Source organism: Bombus terrestris, chromosome 4, assembly GCF_910591885.1.
Source record: "Bombus terrestris chromosome 4, iyBomTerr1.2, whole genome shotgun sequence".
NCBI lineage: Eukaryota > Metazoa > Arthropoda > Insecta > Hymenoptera > Apidae > Bombus > Bombus terrestris.
Window position 1 is genome coordinate 17,158,547 of NC_063272.1, and position 22,388 is coordinate 17,180,934.

Here is a 22,388-nt window from a genome sequence, read left to right on the forward strand (position 1 = left end):
GCTAATAATTTGCATAAATATTATTGTTTATCGACGATAATTGTAAGATAATTTTATATATTACAAAATAGATTTCTATGACTTATATATTCGACCGTTGATTTTTTAAATATCCCCTATTTTTTCTTCTCTTTATGTACTACAAAATAGAAATCATTATAAAAATAATTAAAAAATACGTAGTTTTTATGTGAGGTGACCATCGTTCGCTTACACTACCAATGGTTATACATCAGGTGTGGAAGAGATTTGTGTAAGCGGATGGATTAATACGTTGATACGTTCACACTTATCGTCATGGCTCCGTTCGTATGGAGTTTTAGAGGGAACATCAACCGGTTTTTAATCGATGTTCAGATATTACAATATCTTATCATACTGGTTGGACTATTTAATTTGTCTCTGTGTCTGTACGAAGATCAAGTTGGAAAATTTGACTGGTAAATTATTTGGAATCCTTGAACAAACGTTGCTTACAATGCTGAATCTCTTAAATAATGCAGTAGCATGTTACCGTGATTTGACAGTGTATCAGTTGTGTCGAATCATTCTCAATGAACCATTTGCCGTTGTGCTTGCAGGAAACAGAATTATGTCGGCAAAATTAAATTCGCCAGTTTTGATACTGTCTCGACCGCAAAAAAGATTATTGTTGCTACTGAAGAAAATGTTATTGCTGCGCTAAATCTAAAGTCAGGTGGGCTATAAACATTAACGTAAAGTCGTTTCGATTAGATATGCGAAACTTTTTCATTTGTTTAATTTTACATATACGTGTGAATATAAATTTATCATATTTAATTGAAATCTTTGAAATTAGCTGAAAAGATCAAAAAGTATGTAACATTTGTCTTTGTGCTTTTTTACTATTTATCGTTTTAAATTTAGTATTTTATTACAATTTTATTAAACATTCCATCGCAATGTGATTATATGATATCATACGTATATGTAAACTATAAAAGTATAAATTATAAAAAAGATAAGAAGACATAATCTTTTGGTTTAGGACAAATACTATGGAGACGTGTATTAGAAAAAGGATATGCAGGTCGGATTCGAGCATTGGGTGGAATTGCAGATGGAGATCTTGTTTCTGTAAGTGGAGGTGTACCGGCTATTGTTCGTGCATGGGATTTGGCTACTGGACATTTACTTCATGAATGGCCAATTGCTGAACAAAACCACGATAGGTTTGTTAATATTATATATTTTAATTAAACATACTTCTATTTGCATTATAGATAATTAACTGTTTTCAAAGATAATTTGAATGTTGAAAGAAAATTTTTATATTATTTAATATTAATGTTATAGATTTATTAACAAGATTTGTTTTCATGAAACAGTTATAATATACAAAATAAAATGTAATTATCATTATTGGTTTTCAGACGTTTCTCACCATTTATATCCTTTTCTACACTGGGATTGTACAGTGCTAACAGGTTTCTTTATCCTTATTTAATGCACAATCAATAATATCTTTTTACATACTACATGATTATATCTCACAGTAATATGTTATTACACTTGATGTTACTTTTACGTTATTACGTATTTACCAGATAGTTCCAGTGTAAAGAAATCTGTAAAGGATTTTGTAAAACGTAATACAATAGAACAAAACAATGAAAGATTTTTTACTTTGAAACAAGATGAATTCACTAAGCAACTAATATGAACTGCTTGAGATCTTTTTAAGTTTCATATATTAAAATATATCTTGTTTTGTACTCAGAAATATTTCATTTCCTAATTATGATCAATTTCTATTAAATAATTTGTTTCTAAATATGAAAGTATACAATAATTTTACAAATGTTATATTTCAGCAGCACATAATATTTTACTTTACATATACTGATGTTACTAATAAAATCATTTTTTCATACAGAATTAAAGATGTGAAATGGCATATAAAAGATGGAACATTACACCATATTTTACCAATTTATAATAGTGGCGTAGAAGTAACATCCTATGACAGTAAAACAGGAGATAAATTGAAAACAAGAAGGGTCTCAGCACCATTTATAACTCAAGAAACAGAGTAAGAAATTACTTTATAAAGTAGAAATATGTTATGTTAGTAAAAAGCTCGGTATATTTAAAATTCCTACGTAATAAAATTTTTATAATTTTTTGTCTTTTAGATGTGTTTTAGCAGCTCCATATTTAGCTTGCTTAAAAGGAGACAGTTCATTAGCTATATTGCTTTTGGTACATTTATTTGATACACATTCTCAACCACAATCAGTTACAATAAATACCATATTTGGTGCTGGTGCACAAGGTCCATATCATTTAGAATCAGTGTTAGGCGAAGAACCTGTTGTATCAATTAGCGCAGATAATAACCAACGGAAACGTATTCTTCTTGTTGGAGAGGTACCTGTTCCTATCCAAAGGGATATAGCGGAAGATTCTATGCTTTATATTGTTTCAGTTGATAATGAAAAAGTGCTTTTAGAAACAACTTATAAAAATGGAGTAAGTATTTTAAAATTTAACTGTATTAAAAAAGATTTTTTTAATATTAATTAACAAAAATACTGAAAACTTCTATTGATATAATTCTAGGTAACAGAAATTGTTGCTTCAGAACTTTTAACATCAAAACCTATGTCAAATTTATCTATCGTTGTAACACATAATTCATTACTCTCACCAACAATTATGGCTTCTGTTTGTCCTCGACAAACAAAAGGTGTAACTTGCCGTCATTTATTAGCTTCAGAAGATCACAGTGTTGCGCTGCTACAGCATAATAAATTAGTGTGGGCTAGGGAAGAAGCACTTGCTAGTATTGTAGCAGTGGAGATTATAGAACTACCTATGTCAGATAGAGATCAAGAAATAGAAACAGAATTCGATCAGAAAGAGAGTAAGTATAAACCATAATATATGCTTGTCATATTTGTTAAGGCACAGCAAACGTTATGATAAAATAAATTAAATATTTTTGTATAAGATCATTAAACGAGATATTAAAAAATAATACTATAAAGATTGATAATTATAATATTAAAGATTCATATTGAGATTTGCAATAGGTGTCTATCTGTTATAAATAATTTAATTGCAACATTTCTTATATTTGACATAAATATTTTGATATTTGTAAGATGTAAAGCATTTTTTAATGCAAGTAAGTAGTACTTGTATAAAAGTAATATTCTGATTAAAAATATTTGTATTATTATGTCTTCATTTCTATATTATTACTTAGAAAGTATTAAACAGCTTAATGTTACAGTTTAATTGTAACACGCACAACAATAAATAAATCACATTATATATTCTCAACTTATATCTTAATAAGAAAGATATTAGTTATGTTGTATTAATTACATTTCTTTTGTGAATGGCTGCTGGCAGGTATTGATGTAGACAGTTCATGTAAGTAGTGGAGCAGCAAAGGCTGGTTTGAAAATTACTTTATTCCTGCTGTTTATTAGTCTTATAGGCACGTTAATTTTCTTTAGAAGCTCAAGAAAATATAAACGAATTAAATGCAGACTAGTAAATATTTTTATCTTTGCTATTTAAGAAAGTTCCTACAATGTTATTATTTGCATGATAATATAAAGTATATTAATATAAACTTTTTTAATACAACAGTATGTTTAAATTTGCCTTACAAATAGAATATTGAAGCACTATGCATGAGTGATAAAAAAAGATAATAATAATTATTATACTTGTAAATTTAATTGTGCTTTACTGTAATTTTTTTATTAACATATATTATTAATATTGTAGTTGTTTGTTAGGTTTGCAGTTAAGAAGTTTGTTGTTCCTTTGGTTTTTATGATAAATATGTTATAAAAAAATAATTTATAATATTAATATTATACATATGACATATTTTATAATTTTATGTTATATCTAGGGGATGTATTGAGCATGATGTTTAGAAGAGTCAGTTCTCAACTTAAACAAGCAAGAACATTCTTCCAATCCATATTAAGTCTCACACCTCAACAGTCCAATCAACGTACTGATTTAGTACGAGATAAATTTGGTTTACATAAAATGATTGTCCTTGTTACATCAACGGGAAAAGTATGAAAATAAATATACTTACATTGATTAATTAACATATATTATATACATTTAGTTCAAATCATACATTTAGAGTTAATCCTTGATTTTATATATTTATAGTTATATGGTATTGAAACTAGAAAAGGTGAAATTATTTGGCAACTTAGGGTACGAGGTATTCGAGGTTTTAATAAAAGATCTGATGCAATAATTTTATACGTACAACGTGGTAGCAGACATTTTCCATATCCGCCGCAATGTACATTATTGGCAGAGGATAAAGTATGTATTGTATACATTAAAACATTAATTCAATATAAATAAATCTCTTATTTGATTTTAAATATTTTAGCAAACGGGAGAAGGAATTGTATATACTTTTAATCCGATTACTGGTCAACCATTAGATGGTTTAATAAAATTAGGATATAGAATAAAGCAATCTATGTTACTTCATGTAACGACGGATGATTTTCTGCGAGGCATACTTATTTTTGACACACGAGATAAAGCTCACGTATATCCTGAAGGTGCAACTGCAATTGCTGCATCACTCGCTAAAAATACATATATATTTACTGCTGATCAAACAACTGGAATATTGTCTGGATATTCTTTATCATATAGTACAGCTCAAGTATGTATAAGCTTATTTAGCAAACTTTCTAAATATTCATCTTAATTTCATCCTTTAGGAACTCATTTCTCATAAAGTATGGGAATTACTGCTGTCACCAAAAAACCAAAGAATAACACACGTCGTATCGAAAAATCCAATTGAACGTGTTCATTCCCAGGGTAGGGTTCTAAGTGATAGATCAGTTCTATATAAGTATATTAATCCTAACTTAGTTGCAATTGTAACTGAGGGTGTTGGACGCACTCATAAAGGTACGTTTATTATGCTGCTGTATAAGAATATCGTAATTATTAAAATTCCGTATCATATATATAACTAATTTAAAAATAATTCACGACTTACAGATACGCTTAATTTATATTTATTGGATGTGGTATCTGGAGCAATGATATTTTCTATTATGCACAAGAGAGTTCGTGGCCCAGTCCATGTTGTGCATTCAGAAAATTGGATAGTGTACAGTTATTTTAACGAAAAGAGTCGTAGAACAGAAATTGCTAGTTTAGAATTATACGAAGGAAAAATACAGAGTAATACCACAGGTATTGTTCACGCCATTTTTTATTATAATTATGTTGATTCATATCCTTGTTCTTGTTTATATTAAATATTATAAATTCAATATCTTATTCTAGTGTTTTCATCGTTAGCTACAACTAAGTTGCCAATTGTAGAAAGACAAGCTTTTATTTTCCCAGCAGCAATAGAATCTATGCGGGAAACTATTACAGAGAAAGGTATCACGAGCAAACACATCATAGGTATGTATATGAATTGTATGACTAATACTTTATAATTAGTACTATAGTACTGTACTAATAATTTATAAATAGGAAAACGTAATTGTTTATAAATTACTTTTTATACGTATTAGTGGCCCTAGCTAATGGCGGAGTATTGGAATTACCGTGGATGATGGTAGATCCACGGCGGCCTATCAATCCCGAAGTACGCGAAGAAGGTGTCATACCATATATGCCAGAAATACCTATTCATATGGATGCAATAATTAATTATAACCAAAGCGTCTTTAGGGTTTCCGGCATTCATACTAGTCCTAGTGGCCTTGAAAGTACTTGCTTAGTTTTTGTACACGGTCTTGGTAAGTACTTTAAGATACAATTTTGTTTTACCGTAACTTTATTAATCACTGAGGGACTAATACATTTAACCCACTAGTAATGTATTACAATTAGAAAATTACAAGTAATTATGCACGTAATACGATGTTCGCAGACTTGTTCTACACACGTGTGGCACCGTCTAAAACATTTGACGTTTTGAAAGAAGATTTTGATTATTATCTTATCGTGATAGTATTGGCAGCGCTTTTAATTTCGTCGTACATCACAAAGAAACTAGCATCCCAGAAAGCGCAAAAGCAAGCATGGAAATGATGTTTGATTTTTTTAGAGAATCAATACATTACATTCTTAAATATTTGTTCACTAAAAGCAAGACGTTTTGCTAATAATAATTTGTAAAAAAAATACTGTTTTATAAAAAACCAATGTTACTGCAAAGTGAATGTTAACAATTTATTATCTTACCTAAAGTATCAGAATATATACATATATATATACATATATATATATATATATGTATTATTTATCCTTTTATTAGTACAGGACGCACACAATAGATAACATATTTCTGAACATTTTAAAGTGTGCTAATCATCGTATAACAACAGTGGACCAGAATCACTAATTATTAGATTATTAAAGTAACTGACAACATGCTCAAAATATAGTTATTTTTCGTTAAAAAAATACAAATATAGAGTTACACATTTCTTTAATATACGTACACCTATATTAAGTAAATTAATTTTAATAGAAAATTAAGATAAAAATACCAAGAATATTTTAAATTATTAATTTATTTTGTCATATTTAATATTCCAATACCGGAAAAACTAACATTTTCGAATACATACTTAGAAATAATATTTGCAAGACATATTATGTCATTTTAAATTTGCATATTAAATTAAACAGTTTCCCTATCACCCAAAAATTACAAATTCGTCAAGTTTAAAACTCATAATATATGTATATATGTTATTCTAAGGACTATATTTTATAGTTCTTTCTTGCAAGAATCGAAATATTATCATGTAAGCATGTAATGAGAAATGTACATAAATGTGTACTTATACAGTCTTGTATACACAATAATTATACAAAACATCTTTACGATATTGTCTGGTTTACTTCCCTTTTCCTTTCTCTTTGTTTGTGACTACAACATGGAAAAAAATTTCGATGCATTTTCTTAATTAACATTACGATAACGTAATGTGTCCTTAAACGTTACGAAAACGATAACAAACGGAGGAAAAGAATGGTAGAAGAAAACATTAAATATATTTGCTATACTGAAACAATTACTTTTCCAATTTTACCATTATGGCGAGTAATACTATGTTATTAATATTTACAATAATAGTTACTTTATCACTCCCCCTCTCCCTTACTCGCTCCCTCACTCATCCACTCGCACAATCAGTTTTAAGCTACAATCGTCGTAGATTTAAGATGTATCAATTATTTAGATTTAATATAAATCAACGCATCGAGTTACGGCACTCATTATCAGGATTGTGTTTAAATTGCGGCTGCAATCGTAGCTCATTTACTAAGAAGGTAACTATAAATTCTATCTTCTATTTGAAACCTATTTGAAATAACTTTGATCTCAGCACATACTGATCATTCCTGCCACAATGCCCAAAATCGTTGTTTCCGTAGCAGCGACGTGTATACTGATAATAATAATAATACGTTTGCAACGTGACCGATTTTTCGAACGTATTGTATCTTTTACAGCGACTACGCAAAGAATGAGATGATCGTTGAACAGATATTTTTACACCATTGTCGATACAGCCATGATGATCGCATTAACAGTGCGTTTTGCGAACATCATTTTTTCAAATATCCTCAAATGCGCGTTTCCCTAAGCATTTTCACTCGTACACCTATATATCAAACACTTATTGTTATGACATATCGGAATAGTTACTTATCAGACTTCGAGAGCCTGCATCTTTTTACTTGTAGATTTGAATCAAGAAAAGTCATAGAATCTTCGTCATTGTGCAAAAATGATCGATTATTGCATAATCCGAAATAGAAAGAAAGAAAAAGAAGGCAATAGTATACCAGTGTTTAAAGGATATTATAGAAAGATCATTTTTTATATAATTACCCACCGATCCTCTTCGTTTTAATGTAGCCTTTACTAATCTCTAAAATCATTCTCTACATGTATCGTACGATGCGATCATTTTTTAATATATCGCAACTTGCCTAGGATCTTATTAACACATTCAATGCGGCACACAAAATCGAAGGGGATCTCTAGTGGTGGAAATCAATTTTTCTACAACATGTATTCATTTATTCAGGTGCCATCCGCAAAAATATAAGAAATTCCCATGGCGGGTACGTTCACGTCCTACGCATGGAATGTGTTAATATTATGTATACACGTGTATACATACGTACATAAAAACTGTTACCAGCAAAAGATTTCTTCAATTCGTAGATACTATGTTGATCGTATGTTTAATTCAGTAAATTTTAAGCTGCACGTGCACCTATCAAGTTTAATGTAGTATATGTATATGTATATAATTGTCAAATGTATACATATACTAACTTGCATCGCGATGTCAATTTACTTGGTAACGCGTGTCTGGAGAAAAGGAAGGGGATGGGCACACGCGCGCGTTAATGAAACAAATTCAAAAATATTTTCTCCATTCGTATTCCATTACATGTTCGGTGTTCGTTTTCTTTATACCATTACTTATGATGTATTGCATACAACGTAATTCGGTATTTCTCTCTCGTAAGATTGGCTTTTCGTAAAAGTAGCATATAGATTAGAAGATACATAACATAAACGATCAACAGAAAGTTAACTAAAAACGCGTATCATTTGACCACATTTTGACATTGTACTTCTATTCTACGAAATATTGCATCGTTTCTATCATCTGACAGATCATAATAATAATAATAGTAGCGGTAGCAGCAGAAATAGTGTAGTAATATAGTAGTAATAGTAGGACTAGGAGTAGTGTAGTAGGAGTAGGAGTGTTGGTAGTAGTAGTAGTACTAGTACTAGCAGTAGCAGAAAGCTATTCAAGCATAGTGAAAACACTTAGCTACAAAAATAGATACATCAGCTTTCTTTATTCGACTCCTTTCTCCTTTCCCCCCATTGTCTTACCTTTTTGTTTACTCTTATTCGTTTCTTTTTTTATGGTATTCCATTTTTTTCACAGAATTCAAGAGTTTGATTAAAATTATATATATATTAATTATATATATCGATTAAAAAGATATATATTAGCGACATTGATCCAGCGTATGATTTTAATCGAAAGGTAAATATATAGGAGATTGTTCTTTAAAGCAAAGATTCTCCAAATAGAGCGAGAACCATAACAGAATATATTTTTTGAATCGTTACAAAGATGGAACGAAATTTTGTTGCTTGATTTTTCGATCGCTAACTACAGCTACGTACGATATTATATACAAATCACATAGGGTTTTATACATGTACAATAAAAAGGAAATAAGGAGAAGAAGCAAAAGGGAAAATGAGAGGAAAGGAAAGTTGATCGCATGTGATAACAGAGAGTGTCAGTATCACAAAATGTAAATCGATGCAAATATCGATAAAATACATCGCTTTGTAAAATTTACTCTCTCCATGCTTCGCACTTCGCTTGACAATAAATGAAAAAATGTAACCGTCGAGTCTCTACGCGGATCGATGTCAATATAATGTCCTTTCGAAAGGTGCGATAGACCCACGCTAATTTCTATTCACATTATTTTCGAGTCTCAAGTGAAAGGGTTGCTTCTCCTCTTTAACGAACCGAATCGTTTTTCAGGTTCTCTTATTACTTCGAACGGCGCGATTTTCGTATTCCTAATCTGTCTTTCCTCGTTCTCGTCGCTCGGAAAATCTTCAAAGCTCATGTTACTGAAACCAGCAGCTGTGCTAACGACAGAACATTTTTTCGCTCTTGGTGTTTTTTTACCGTAACAAGTAGATTTACTTTTGTGAGTTAGCTTCGACGATGACAGTACATCGCTAATATCGCTATGAATCTCACTGATCAAATGATATTTCGACTTCTCCGATTTATTAGATTTGTCTCTTTTATGTCTTGGCATATCGTGATGATCGTCATCGGTAACAACCAACGGTTCCGGTGACATGGGTGAAACAATGTCCGATGAAACATCTGGTTTCGATACGCTGTTCATCGTTTGAACAGTGATTCGAGCAGTATGATGAACCGATTTAATCGTATATGTTTCTTGTAAGGTAGATGTTGTTCGATCAGCGATCGGCGGTTGTGCTTTATCTAATAGCATCGCGTCCAAGTTTTCGCCAACGAAACCCGGCTCCTGCGGCTGCGACTGGCGCAGTTGCGTCGATGACGATGACGATGACGATAATTGAACAAATGGCATGCGAGTCTCCGATCTCTTTTTTTCTTCATTTAATTGTAAAGACGCGAATTCGTCGAACGGAATGGAACCAAAAAGATCTTTCGAAGCATCCAAAAACGTATGCGAATAATCGCTATTCGCAGAAACATCGGTAAATTTAGAGTTCAATACTGTTTTTGTAGTCGATGATGCTGCCGCTGCAGCAGTAGTAATAACTTGTTTCAAGTGACAAACGTTCGGCGAAGATTGCTGGGCTTGAATGGGATGGACAGACACTTGAGTGTAATCATCATACTGTTCTTCTTGATTCGCAAACGTCATTTTTGCCGATTGTTTCGGCGTTTGCTCCGTAACGTTTCGCAAACTGTTAAAATCAAATGAATTTATTACAAAATTGCTCGGACTAAATGGCGATGAACCAAATAAATCTTTCTCTTTATTTTCTCCTTTTTCTTCTTCCGCTTCTTTCTCTTTTTCTTCGATTATCGCTACTCTCGCTTTATCTTCTCCTTCGTCTTCTTCTCGGTCTCCTGCTCCTCCCGCTTTAATCTCATCATCTTGATCCATTTCCTTTATTTGATTCTGCATCGTGTTCCTTTTCCGTTCGGAGTCTCGGCGAACGATCGAGATCGCCTTGGTAACCGGAGATCGTTGCGTTTCTCCGGATAACAAGTCGATATTCGCGAATCCCTCTGTTTTCGTGACATTTGCACACTTCCAGGATGAATTGCACCTTCCTGTAGAAAGCAACTTGTTTTCTACATCCGTCACCGTCTCGGAAGAAGCCGTCGCGTCAAACATAGCGGGAGCTACGTTTTTAAATTGATTACTCTCTTGAAAATCGTTACCTTTCTTCGAATAGCTGGACGACTTTGGAAACGGAGCTAACGCGAAAACGTCTTTGTCCAATTTCCATAATACGTCGCTCAGGAGTTTCGTCTTCTCGATTCTCTTTGACGAACCGATGTCGTTGAACGACTGATAATTTGACCCATACCGATCGTCCATGACGAATGGATCGCCGTAAGAGTAATCGAGTTTCGGTTCCGGATCAAGTTCGTCGTCGAGTAAAAGAGGCTTCTCTCCATATTGATGCCCGACAACTGGATCCGTATTTACCGGACTGATCGACGATCGCTCTTCTCGATAATACTTCTTCGGCTTTTTCGTTCTGTAATCTTGTTCACTCGTAGTAACAACATTTCTTTCCGAATGATGAAGAGAACCACAAACTCTATATATACCTTCCGGAGTTGCTTCATTCATCCCCTCGTATTTTTCATCGTTTTCATTAGTTCTTTTTTCGTTGTCGTTGTCGTTATTGTTATCATCTATGTCGTCGTTATCCTTATCGTCGTCTTCCTCTTCCTCTTCTTCCTCCTCCTCCTCCTCTTCCTCTTCCTCCTCCTCTTCTTCCTCTTCTTCTTCGTCTTCGTCCTTTTCAGCTACCCTTTCCTCTTCTTCTTCTTTTTCCCTTCTTTTATTTCTTCCGTCTGTCTCTTCCTTTTTCATCCTCTCTCCCTCCTCATCCACCTCCTCTCCTTCCTCCTGTATTTCTCCTTTGTTACTTCCGTTTCGAATATTATTATGCTTTCTGTACCCATCAGCGCCGATACCGTTCAATTTAATGGCGCTGTTACAAATACTTTGATTACGCCAGTTGTTACCGAGCGTCTTCGAATTACCAGCCGAGCCTGTCGAATCACCCACGACTTTGTTCACATTCTGCGTTTTCCTCTTCCTACGTATCGCATTCTTCACCCTTTTTCTCTTCTGTTGAATTCGCTCTTGCGACAAATCTTTGTCGCTATCGCTCGATACGTCTCCAGCGTTGAACGTTAACTTTTCGTATTTAGACCGATCTTCCAGAGGGACCCGAACAAATGGCGGAGAAATAGGAGGATTGTTTCCTGTCATCCTATGGTCCAGTTCGGGGCGCTCGAATCCCGGGTTCCATTGTTTCGGTGGTATTCTTGGTCTACCGTTTAATTGCGACTTGCCTGAAAAACAGAATGTGTCCATAACTTGTGTTATCGTATCTTTTCTAATTCTAACAACTTTCGTCGCGACTCGACAACATATCGATTCATACATTTCCGTATTGTAATGATGTCAGTCTGGCGAAAGGAACGAATAAAGAAAAAGAAAAGGAAAGAAAAGAAGAGAGAAGAAAAGAAAAGAAAAAGAAGAAAAAACGATAGCAGCAAGATAATTGATATTTCTTACCAATAGGGTCATGTACATAATCGGCATTCATAGTTTCTTTTGCTAAAATCGTCCCGTCACCAACGTTTCTGTTTAAAACAGCAGAAACTAACTTGTACTTACCTACGTATACATATATGCGCAAATATGTTAGAAACCATTTAACGTAATACCAATACATTCTAATTGTATCGTTATTTCGATTCATATATGTTATCAACCTCTTAATATATCATTCATAATGATGAAAGATAAACGGAAACGTCGCGCTTTGCGATCCTATTGCTTCTTAAATTACATGTTCGATATATATATATATATTTGCTATTGCCTTTCGCATAAAACAATTTCATCCATCTTACTACGAAGAAAACGATCAAATATTTTAAGTGATTTGTAAATATAATAAAGAGTCGTATTAGGCCTATTCTGTCTCTGATTAGGTCTGTTACAGTCGGTGCACTGTACTTCTAAAACGCTTAAACGTACGTTACGTACTCCTTACACGACACCAGATATACTATAAATTAAGCGTTAGTATCTATTTTCTTCGTTCCTTTTCTTTCATCCGCTCTCTTCCTCCTCCCCTCCTTCCTCTCTCCTGATCATCCTCCTTTTTCTCCTTTTTTCTCGGTACCAGCCCCGCTTTTATTTTGCAACTGCCCCTCATTTTTCTATTTTAAACAACGTTAATCACTACCATCACCGTGTTACTTCATACCGTCACCATATGGTCTGGAACAGTCCTAATCAGATTCAGGGGGTTAAGGATAATATGTAAGAAAACGCAGTAATGATCTTTGTGTCAAGGTAACATGATTCGATGATATATTATTGCATGTGTCTAGCATAAAAGCGATCAACCCAATACTAGCAGCGGTACTGCGATCAGTTATGTTATCATTTTTCTATATGTAGAATGAGATAGAGCTGCTCCACGGACAAAGAATTGCTGCGTTTTACATTCGAAAAAAACAATAGTCCATACACTATATGGTAATTTACATGTTTATTGCTGTAACATTATCTTAATACAGCGAATACGAGATGTCCAAGATTGTCAGCCTCCTATGGTGCTCTCGAGTTACGTGCTCGTCATTTGGCATTCGTGATTAAAATGCATGTAAACGCATAGTGCGATTCGTTATATTGCGTATTGAATGGATGGATGGATCAAAGCAAATGTATCGGAACAATAACAAATTGAATCATACCGCGTGTCATCATTATCATCACAAACAATCTAAAACTTAGATCTTATACACAAATCTTAAACGGAAGACACAGAGACACAATGGAAGGCAAACGACACGGGACAAATTCTTCGTTTTTAATGCCTCTTTACGAATAGTACATTACTGTATGTGAACGTATAAACTGATAAATCAGTGAAAATTAATTATATATGCCTCCCAAACTCATTAGGGTGTTCCAGACAGTGAGAAATAAAATACAAATATGTACGACGAAAAACGACAATTACGAAAAAATGTTAGGAAAAAAAGGGAAAAAACCTATCGAGAAGAGTCTTTATTGGCTTTGAATGGTAATGACGTGGCAATAAAATATCACGTTAAAGAAACATTTCGATCGACTATATACTGCTATTCTATTTACATCTTAATATAATCTGCAGTTCGTGAAGACAAAAATCAGCGAAATACTTGCTCGGAGTCACATACGTGCTTATCAAACGATACGATCAGACATTTTAGCTATACAAATAAAGAAAAAATACTTGATGCTTCTCCATTAACATTAGTTAAAAACGAAAAGCAAGACGCAACTACCTACAAGATTTATGGTAGAACTACCATATAAATATTCAAAATACCGATGTATACGCGGAAATACAGATAAACATTTCATTATAACAAATTATAATGAAAATAAGGAGAGATGTAAGCAAGAAGTAAGTAAGTGGGGGAAAACAGAGGATTGAAGACAAGAAAGAAAACAGATAGCGTGAGAAAAAAGAAGGATAAGTACGAGAATAAAATTTACAGCAGGAAAGGAATGTTACACAGACAAAAATGGAGAGAAATGTATCAAAGAAATGTATAACGGAAAACATGAAACAAAGTGAAATTCAGTATGTGAATACTTAATGTGGAGTTGTTAATCGATTGTTATATTCTTATACGTAGCTGTATATACAGAAAAGCAATCTAATAAATATACTTTACAGTAGAACTCCGTTTATATGAACAGCCGATTATATCACAAAATTTTAATCACATAATGCCTAATTACATAAACTTTTACCAAATAAATCTACTTATCTGAACGTAAATTCCTATTATGTAAATGAAAAAAAATATATACAACGAGAAACATCAGAGAACTCCTGTTATCAGAATTGCTTTTCCTATGTTTATACGACAAATTCACTCATAAACCAAGTTCTACGACATATAAATATATATATATAGGACATATATATATATATATAGATAGATAGATAGGAAAGGAAAGAAATAAAAAAAAAAAAAAAAAGGAAGAAAATCGAAAAAAGAGAAAAAGAAGAGAAAGGATTCCCTCGCCTCTTTTCGCTTACTGTTAACTCACCACGTTGGTTGACAGTTTCCTAATACTTCCTAATTTTTTCATTTTTCCGATTTGTTTATGCTTTAAAACCAAAATACTATTAATAGTAATAATACGTGTCCAATAAAAGATGAATGAGATGTATGAATGAAAAAAAATCGATATCTACCCGTGAATTCATGTAAAGTCATTCACTGCACTCTTAACTTCACGTAACCCCTTCTAAATTGTACACTATGCGGATCGAAGTTTGTTAAACTAGTAGATAGATAATATTACACACACTGTGTTTTTCAATACCATATAAATTTGTCTTTTGACATCGTGAAACATGTGTCTCTTGATGTAGTGCACGCTTGCGTGTATATGTATACATGGCTATGTATACACATATTTATAGCGTTATAAATCTCACATTCGTTATTTAGTCTTGCGAAACTGTTATTTTAACAGAAAAGTTAATTGTGTCTATGCATGTATACCTGTAATACGCTAATTAAAATTACAGTTTACTTAAAGATTACAATGCATCGCATTACTTGTTTATAACGTGTACAATTCGTTAAAAGGGATAATATGTAACAACGAATGGATATTGTAATATACATTTACTCTCCGTCTCAATTCCGTATTTAACCTATGTATATTTCTATTTGGAATCTCTCAAATTTATAATTCGAGTTATATGTATGAATAAACATTGAAATTTGTTTCGGATAGATATATACATATGTACATAAATACGTACATAGTTGTGTAACTTCATGGCATAAAAATCAAATTAAGGTATATTGTAACACATATTGTACGAACAATTGAAAACCGAATATCATGAAATTGTTTCTAACGTGAAATATTTTATTACGGACAGTACTATCGCCACCATTTATTAAATCCTTATATTCGTAATCCTTTTACTTATCTACAGATATACAACCACGAGAAACACCATTCGATACACTTCAAGTGTATTGCTTAATAAACATATGAATAATACAATAATACATCAGATGGCGGCAACGATCGCGATTAGCACCTTACAAATTTTCCCCTTCGAATGCACACAACGAAAAAGTGAGCTCGACATCAACGTATCAAGTATGTAATATTATCCCTTTCCGATTATCTTTAAAACCCTTCATTAAATATAGCAACATCGGAATTCTCTCTGTGTCTCGCAAACATCAAAATCAAATTTTTCATCTCGTATATAACAATAACCATCATCGATACTTATCAACAGCGATCTTTACAATTTTTACACACGTTTCTCGTGTAATGTATCAGTTTTTCTTCCTTTAACGATTCATCCTTGCCTATACAATAATATTATATATTCTACCACCCCTCTCCCTACTTTTCCTCGCGTCACCGTACGTGATAGAACAGACATTTGTCAAAACTTATTCCTCTATCTTTGGTAATTCGAACAATTATTAAAAACACATCTTACAAAAGACACCAATATCGTACAAATTAGAACGTGAATTTTATGTAATCTTTATCTTGGTAATTCGCTAAGTTAGTACGAAATGATGGTAACTTTTATAACGATTATTCATTTATTGTTAGCAATTATAGTTCAGCTTAAAGCGGACTAACTGTTAACTCTACGAACAATCCTATCTATGGGTCGAGAATCCTAACACAAACCCTTGTCGAATATTTTCCAATAACTTGTTTTGCTTTTAATATTCTCTTTCCCTGCTTTATCTTTCCTCGTTTCTTTTGTTCTAGAATCGATCATCGTTTCGGATCACTATCCTATTCCTGTATATTGCAAGGAATTTGTACACATTATTGTTCTATTGTTCTATCATGTGCGTCATGACCCAGCTGAAACTAATTTTGTTCTGTACCCGACATTACATACATAGCATAATCATGTACATATATATATGATTTCAGAGTGTTAACGACAAAACAGAATAAAGAAATTTCTTGTTTTCTGTTATAGTTGTGTATACTTTATCCTTGCTTTAATAAAATCAAATCTCTTCCTATATCGTCACAAGTAATACTTAATCGTTTCTTGAATAGAGAAACTGTAGTGCAACTCTATAAGAATAATCATGCCCAATTGCATTGCTGCGATCGTCTTCAATGTATGTACACCGAGAATAAGTTATTTTATATTATCCTTTTGCTTTAGATCTTCAAGCATACAGATCAAGAAAGATGGTAAGTTTGTACACATTGTTTTCCCATGTGCATATTATCTTCTAATAAATTTGTAAGTAGTTAGTAGATAGGTTTAAAACGCGTCTATCTAGGAACATAATTTTTGATAGAGATTCGTCTTTGCAACGTTTGTTCCTCGACGTATCGATATATCATTTTATAAATTACATTATTCGTATCACATTAGACAGCGGCTTTGACTTAAGCTAGTCTTGCTGTCTTTGACAAAAATCTACATTTAAAAAGTTGTACATAAATGTAAGGAAGAATTATACAGCCCTGAGTATACTATTTAATTACGACTTGGTGGAACGTGATTTAAAGAGTGAGAGAAGGGGGTGGAAGAAGAGAGAAAGAAAAGGAAGATTACGAAATATCGATTATGCTTAATACGCTTACGTACATTACGTATCGTTTGTAAAACTCTGCTGTATACAGACTCATAAAGGAGAAAAAGGCAAATGGAATAAGAATGTATACGAAGCAGTCTATGCATTACCTCCAGCAAGTGCGGCAGTCTTTGATCCAATTTTGTTCTTCTTCCCTGCTAAAAAATACGTCAATATGTTACAACTATTTTAAACGAACAGCAAAAAAGCATTATAGTATAAAGATGGCAATTTTTTTAGTACAGGGATGTTAATTTATGTTACAACTAATAGTGATGATTTTGCAAAAAACAAATTCGATTAAAGATGAATATAATCATAACGTGTACTTACTTGGCAAACTAAAAGGTGCAGATTCAAATGGATCTTCCGGTAATTCTGCATACGTCATAACGAGGCTTTCGCGACTTTTTACACCAGCGATGCTTGCATTACTGCCCCTTCTAATTTTATCAAACTCAGCACCAAAAATATGATCTTCCGTTAATTGGTTGAAAGGTTGTACGTCTTCAAACGGATTCCAAGCTGCTACATCCGCACTTAAAGATCTTCCTTCAGTAGCAGTTACGCTTGAAAGTTCGCCCTAATTAGAAACATTATCAATGTTTAGTGATTTCAAATATATCAAAATATTTATTGACACTGTATACCCTGTATGTTTTTAAGATGGGTGCTATACAGAAAATAAAAACAATAAATTATATAATTCAAACTATTTAAAATCATTTAATGAACTTAAATAGTAACGAATTCGTGATCCAAAAATGTTTAAATATATTATTAATATAATACATATAATGTAATGTAATAAACATTTTTTCAGCATATAGTAATAAGAATGGTGATAATGGCAACAATACTGATATAATTAAAATTAAATAATAGATACCAAATGAACATTAAAGAAAATTATCAAGACAAATCAGTGCAGTTTATGTACTTACAATACGTACATGCGAAGCACTAGATCCTAGGCAAGGTCTTACACCACTTAGAACTTCAGGAGTGTTAGCATCTTCTGAACGTGATTTCACTGAAGCTTCGTACGGTGCTAGAAATTGTGTTGTTTCGCTTGCAAATGCTCTATAGTACAAACAACAAATAAGTGTTTTGTAAATTTTGCAAACGTTTCGATATAAATTAGTTTTGTGGAACAAAAAAATATATACTTACTTATTAAAAGCACTTGTATCGCTAACATTTCTTCTATGACGTACCGAGGAGAGTGTCGGACTATCGGGCGGAGAGGTACTTGAACTTATATTTTGACTTAAACTTTCAGTCTTATTGACTGGTTTCGGTAAAGTTGGTACCATTACAGGAGTAGCTTTATTAGGCCCCGTTGGAGTATTTAGCTTCGATGTTAACGAATTAACAGGTGTAAATTTTGGGGGTGGACAACTAGCAGAAACATTTGCCTTAGACAGAATTTTAGAAGGTTTAGGAGCGACAGGTGGTGGTATTTTTGCGGGTGGTGGCATAGCTCTGTTATCATCTTTAAACGGATCTGGATAACCTATACAAATATAATAAAGTAAATAAGATACAATCTAATCTAATGAAGACAAATTTAGAAAAATCTTTGCATATAAATCTTCTTACCAGACGGTGGAAATAGCGCCTCTAGATTTTCTTCATTCACGTTTGTTGCCACTGGTGAATCAAAGTAATATGAACCTACAGTATCTTGAACACTTACAGGAGATCGTCTAATCGTAGAGCATTGTGACTGACTCTGTTGTGATTTTTGGATTTGCGACTGATGTCCAAAGGGAACGTTTTGATTAGTCGTGGTACAACAAACTTGAGGCGAAACTTGAGTGAGGGTTGGCACTTGATGAGCAGATGATTGAGTGTTCACTGGTAATGGCTGAACAGTTGCTTGCATATTTTGTCCTAAGTAAGGTTGTGACGCGTTTAACGAAGCAAGTTGTTGACCCATTTGAACATACGAAATCGTATTTCCTACAGAACTTTGCGACTGAGGCTGAGTTCCTTGACCAGATATTTGACTCACGATCTGACCACTTAGACTTATCGGACCTGTGCTCACAGCCTGTCCTTTTGGTCGTTGTCTTGGTGTAACTGACGTACCCTCAACAGTAGTTACTGGAGTCGGTTTTGGTGTCTTCACTAATGATGATCTTTTCATATTTTCAGATTCCATAGGCGGACAAGGTAATGATTCCAAAACTGGTGTTTGAACTTTCTAAAAGAATAAAAGTATTTCATTACAAAATGTAATATGCACGATACGTCCATGATATGTTTAAACATAAATCTGTATTTTGCATTATATTTATAACATATTATACGAAAAATATAACAATTTCAAATTGAGTTTAATAATAAATAATATAATAATATAAAATACATAATATAAATAATATATAAGATAAATGTATAAAATAAATAATATAATAAAATATTCAAATATTTAATAAATAAGTACGTGCGCATTTACATACATGTAAATTCTGTACTGGACACTCTTTTCCCTGAATTTGGAATGCAATCACAGACACTTGATAAATATCGGGACGATTATCAGGATCTGGCTCGAGCATATAACGTATCAAACAATGAAGGCCTCTACTATATCTGTATGATGTAAAATAATTGTAATAGTTTTATTATGTAAGACGATCAAAAATAAAATGTATGAAAAAAGAAAATATGAATGTATAAAACACAAACCTTGAATGATTTGGTATCGTAAAATTTCCCGATTGAATAGCAAGTGTGCTTTCCCCGAATGGTAATGTAAAGAAACAAAGTTTGTACAACAAACACCCCAATGCCTAAGGATTTATGAAATATTATTTGTTTATTGCTTCTTTCCGCGAATAAATTGTTTAAATTGGAAATTCTTAATTTATTCTACCCATATATCTGCTTTCGTTGTAACAGGTTTTCCACAATACATATCAACCATTTCAGGTGCTCTGTAACTGAGAGTCGTGTATTTTTTAATTTCTTCTTCCACTATCGCCGCTCCCTGTATACTGGGATTTAAAATTTTTGCTGTTGCAGAACCAAAGTCACATAATACATAATGGCCAGTATCAGAATATAGTATATTTTCAATCTGAAAAATATTTTAAACAAATATTTAAAAAAGGATATTATAAAACTGCTACTGAATTATCGGCATAGCTGACAGATATAGCATGTGATAGACACAAACCTTTAAATCTCTATGTATTATCGGTGTCTGACAATGATGCAGTCGAGATACAGCTTCACAAACATCACAAAATATTTGCAGAACTTCAGACTCGCTAAATCCAGTCTGTAACCTGTAAATAATTTAGTCGGTAAGTACTTGCGAATTTTCTTCTATATCTTATGTGATTGTTCAGACTTATTTAACACATTTTTTTAACCTATTGTTCATCATTTGTAAAACTTGAGATTTGCAGTAAGGCATTAAAAGTAAAAGTTCATGTACTCCTCCACCTATGTGAGTGATACTGCTATCCAAATATCCTATAATATTTTTATGACCATTCAAGTTACTCTGAAAATAAAAATACAAATGTAGCTTTACAGGTAGAAGCTAGATTCAATTCCTTTTGTGCGAAAGAAAATTTCATTTCGGTTGAAAAAGCATGTAAAACTTACTGCAATTTGTATCTCCCTTTTACATACATTGAGATCATGTTCGTTATTAACATACATGCGTTTAAGTGCATAACGTCCACTCGAAGATTTTACCAGGAATACAATGGCAAATCCTCCTGCAATGATATTATTACAGTATATAATTATGTAGTCATGATAGATTGCAGATATCAAATATTAATAGATGTTAAAATTGTAAAAATATATAACCTAAGCCGGACTATTGCTACAATATGATGTAAAATTCAATTGAATTTCTTATGACTAACTGGTTGTGCTTATCTACTCACAATCTCCTCTACATATCTAAAGATATCATATTTTTATTCAAGTATACACTTGATTAACTTTTATACAAATTAAAGGATCTGGTATAATAAAGTTTTCAAAGAAAACATATAAACATATAAAACAAGTTTTTAAATTCACACTCACGTAATGTAAATATCATCAATAGATTCTCTATGTATATATAAATTAATATAAATGTAATGTAGAAGTCAAGTGTTCCAACTAAAATAGTTGGAATATCAAACAGTATATATACATTATTACTAATTATTCTTAGTTTAATACGGTTAATATTCGACGTTCATGTTCGATATCACATAATGAACTATACTGTTGTTTTCTATAAACGAGTTGTATATGGGAAGCATAAGATGATCGAACAGACGAATGAAATAGTGGAAAGGGGTGATGAGTATTCAAGGTTGATAATAAGACGCACCTTCGGCTAGAATGTCTTCGACAGTGACAGTGTAACGTCCCACCACAAAAACTTTTCCTATGTAACTGTTAGGCTCCTTCGACGTGTTTTCGATTTTTGAAAACAGCTTCTTCATATTGGCACACGTCGTCGGCCCCTTCAATGTTGAACTGAGTTGACATAAGGCCTCCTTTACTAAATTTTTTAATCTACAATATGGCGAGTTTGACTTTCTAAATCAATAATATTTATCGTATTCGTACCTTTCAACTTTTAAGTTACGATCAGTTTCGTAATAATTTAACAGCAATGAACTTAACGAAAGGAAATCGTTCCAGTCATGATAACAGTTAACGTATTTTACCCAGCCGACATATTCAGGCCGTAGAAACTGCGCATGCACCATTTTACACAACCTATATCGTAAACATATGTGCACGACTTCCGGTCGAATGTCAAAATTTTCTAATACTTTTATTGTTTATGTCAAATCGACATTTATTCGTATACATTTCTACGTATATTATTTGTTGTGCAGTGATATTTTAAGAACTGTCTTA

The 22,388-nt window shown here is 32.5% G+C and overlaps 2 protein-coding genes across 9 annotated transcripts; one reads left to right on the top strand and one right to left on the bottom strand.

The window, feature by feature from the left end:
* Nucleotides 1-226: 226 nt before the first annotated feature.
* LOC100643154 (ER membrane protein complex subunit 1) lies at nucleotides 227-6,891 on the top strand. Of its 2 annotated transcripts, XM_048405045.1 has the most exons (15): nucleotides 227-440; nucleotides 582-697; nucleotides 1,010-1,193; nucleotides 1,898-2,053; nucleotides 2,157-2,493; nucleotides 2,584-2,887; nucleotides 3,382-3,402; nucleotides 3,896-4,068; nucleotides 4,171-4,332; nucleotides 4,403-4,687; nucleotides 4,746-4,941; nucleotides 5,035-5,232; nucleotides 5,326-5,451; nucleotides 5,565-5,792; nucleotides 5,927-6,891. In XM_048405045.1, exons 1-15 carry the CDS (start codon nucleotides 298-300, stop codon nucleotides 6,085-6,087), a joined length of 2,790 nt encoding a protein of 929 aa, XP_048261002.1. In that variant the 5' UTR covers nucleotides 227-297; the 3' UTR covers nucleotides 6,088-6,891. The 2 variants fall into 2 exon arrangements, with proteins under 2 accessions (XP_048261002.1, XP_012176707.1); XM_012321317.2 differs by lacking the exon at nucleotides 3,382-3,402 and having other exon boundaries at nucleotides 228-440.
* Nucleotides 6,892-9,133: 2,242 nt separating this feature from the next.
* Nucleotides 9,134-22,234, bottom strand: LOC100649017. Of its 7 annotated transcripts, none has more exons than XM_012321323.3 (14): nucleotides 22,092-22,234; nucleotides 21,850-21,998; nucleotides 21,120-21,235; nucleotides 20,882-21,015; nucleotides 20,683-20,794; nucleotides 20,380-20,583; nucleotides 20,193-20,296; nucleotides 19,964-20,096; nucleotides 19,098-19,704; nucleotides 18,669-19,011; nucleotides 18,440-18,578; nucleotides 17,829-18,078; nucleotides 17,606-17,653; nucleotides 9,134-12,173 (listed from the first exon to the last, which is right to left on the bottom strand). In XM_012321323.3, the coding sequence occupies exons 1-14, from the start codon at nucleotides 22,232-22,234 to the stop codon at nucleotides 9,556-9,558; spliced, it is 5,100 nt and encodes a 1,699-aa protein (XP_012176713.2). In that variant the 3' UTR covers nucleotides 9,134-9,555. The 7 variants fall into 7 exon arrangements, with proteins under 7 accessions (XP_012176713.2, XP_012176712.2, XP_012176711.2 ...); XM_012321322.3 differs by having other exon boundaries at nucleotides 18,449-18,578; nucleotides 21,850-22,037; XM_012321321.3 differs by having other exon boundaries at nucleotides 17,606-17,650; nucleotides 21,850-22,037.
* Between the last annotated feature and the right edge of the window lie 154 nt (nucleotides 22,235-22,388).